Source organism: Gaeumannomyces tritici, assembly GCF_000145635.1.
Source record: "Gaeumannomyces tritici R3-111a-1 unplaced genomic scaffold supercont2.3, whole genome shotgun sequence".
NCBI classification, from domain to species: domain Eukaryota; kingdom Fungi; phylum Ascomycota; class Sordariomycetes; order Magnaporthales; family Magnaporthaceae; genus Gaeumannomyces; species Gaeumannomyces tritici.
Genome location: NW_008804547.1, coordinates 5,791,715 through 5,793,796, shown reverse-complemented (window position 1 = coordinate 5,793,796; position 2,082 = coordinate 5,791,715). Strand labels below are relative to the sequence as shown.

Genomic DNA, 2,082 nt, shown 5'->3' with positions numbered 1-2,082 from the left:
ATGTGGCTCTTTGGATGGCTTGTCGAGGGTGTACCGTGTAACATGAATGGCCCGACCAAGACACTTCTCGAGTTGAAGGATCTCGGCTTGGCCTTGAAAACTTTTGCGGCGGCGGCGACACACCAGAAGGCCGTCGAGGCGGCGCAGCAAGAAGCACGCCCGTCCGTCCCGCCCTCACCCCACCCGGTCGGTAGTGCGTCTCAGCCCTAGCAGCAGTAGCAGCAGTAGCAGCAGTAGCAGCAGCAGCGTTGACGGGATAGGCAGCTCTTTGGGGGCGGGGGTTACCCGAGTACAAGGAAGAAAGAAAACCACCAGAGAAATATTGACAGCCGCGGCGCATGCGCTGGCCAAAAACCGCATCTAACGAATCATGCTCATCGGAGCCTCCCCCAATCTCCCATCAAACGTGCTCTCACCACCCCCCTTTGAATATTATCTGGCTCTATCTGACTCTATCTGGCTCTAGGTGATGATTACAACGAGCACGGGTCGGAGCGAGATGAGCCCGCCAATTGGGGACAGTCGGGGTCCCTTAGGGAACACATGTAGATATCCTTAATCGACTTCCTCACCGGAGTTAAGGGCCTCGTGCAGAGAAAGCAGGAAATCGGGCCGGGCAGGGGTATGTATGTACGTACGTGTTACCTGTTGTCTGCCCGTTTTCCGGGCCTCCTCCCTGATTGCGCTGGGTTTCCTGTTTGGGAAGGCTTCAGCGCTAAACCCTGCCCCGATTGGCTGGTGTGGGAATGCTTTCAGGGTCAATGGGGCATGCTGAATTCCAAATTCTAGCACAGCACATGTGGGCTGGTGGGGGGGTGTTTGTTGCCCACATCACGCCGTGGTAGGAGCACGCACGCCAAATCACGACATATCCACAGGGGGGCTGTTGATTTTTTTTCTGCTTTTTTTCTCTCCTTTTTTTTGTGTGTGTTTCGTGGCGGTGAGAGTGTTGGGAAATGCCTGTCCTGGACGGGCTTTGCAGCGTGAGAAGGGAAAGAGAGTGAAGGGAAAGAGAAGCCCACATGAAGGGTGCCTACGTTGAACTTTCTGGTTGACGTGGATGGCAACCCGAGTTTGCGACTTGGCTAGCCCCAAACGGCAGGTGTTTTTCCCAGAACAGCATCCAGACCTATCGATCAGCACCGCATCGTCCCTTTCTGGACGTGGAGACGGCGAGCGCATGGCAAGGCGATTTTTGCAGTTTGGAAACGAGCAACACCCAACCCGCAATGGAGGGGGGGAGGAAAGGATCATTGGGCTTCGTAGCCAGCAGGTTTCTAATTGGCTGCTCAGCGTGGAAGAGGGACAAAAAAAGAAAAGCGGAACAATCTGCGCTGTCGACCGGGATGTCGAGACGGGCGCTGGTCTGGCTGGCTGGCTGCTGCGGATAGAGCCGCGCCTGGGCAACAAGAAAGAGCGGACAAAAAAACAACAACAACGAAAGGCTTGTGCGTGCGTGTGGGCATACGAGGGCGATGACCTAAGATGAGGTACGAGTCCCAATGAAACGAGCCCTCAGGATTACCGACCCATCTTGTGGGATCCTTCATCTATCTGTCTCGTCCCGGGAGGGGGCGTGGACGGAGCGTTAGAGCCTCGTCCGGGGGGCTAGCTGATTGGATGTAGGTAAGCCTTGTGTTGGGGTGAGCGCTGGGGGGGTGCGGAGAAAGATCGGTGGGCTTGGCGAGGAGAAGGTTGCCGGGTGCGCACTACCCAGTATCAAAAGCGAAGTGAAGTGACAAAACTGCATGTCGATTCTTGCAAGCCGAGGCGTGGGTCCTCCCATCCACTTGGCTCAGGCTGTCGACTTCTTCGCCGTTCCTGTACTGGACCCCCAGGCGATCCGGGGGGAGACGGGTTGCAGAGGTTTAGGCTGCGCCCGCTGCCGAAAGCGGCAACGGTTGACGCCTCGGGGTTTGCTTTTTCTTCTTCTTTTCTTCGTGCAGCGCCCAATAAGCTGGGAGGACCGATGGGTGCGTGTCCCCCCGCCCCATAGTTTGTTTCAAAGAAGGCTGGCGGCTTAGGCCGAACGTTGGGGGAAACGGGGGCAGAAAGAAACGAAGAAGAAGAAGAAGAAGAAGA

The 2,082-nt window shown here is 56.4% G+C and overlaps 1 protein-coding gene across 1 annotated transcript; it reads left to right on the top strand.

Annotated features, from left to right (window-relative positions):
* On the top strand, window positions 1–210 carry GGTG_07047 (hypothetical protein; the record flags this gene model as incomplete). The annotated part of the gene is made up of 1 exon (XM_009224871.1): window positions 1–210. The coding sequence occupies one exon, from the start codon at window positions 1–3 to the stop codon at window positions 208–210; it is 210 nt and encodes a 69-aa protein (XP_009223135.1).
* Between the last annotated feature and the right edge of the window lie 1,872 nt (window positions 211–2,082).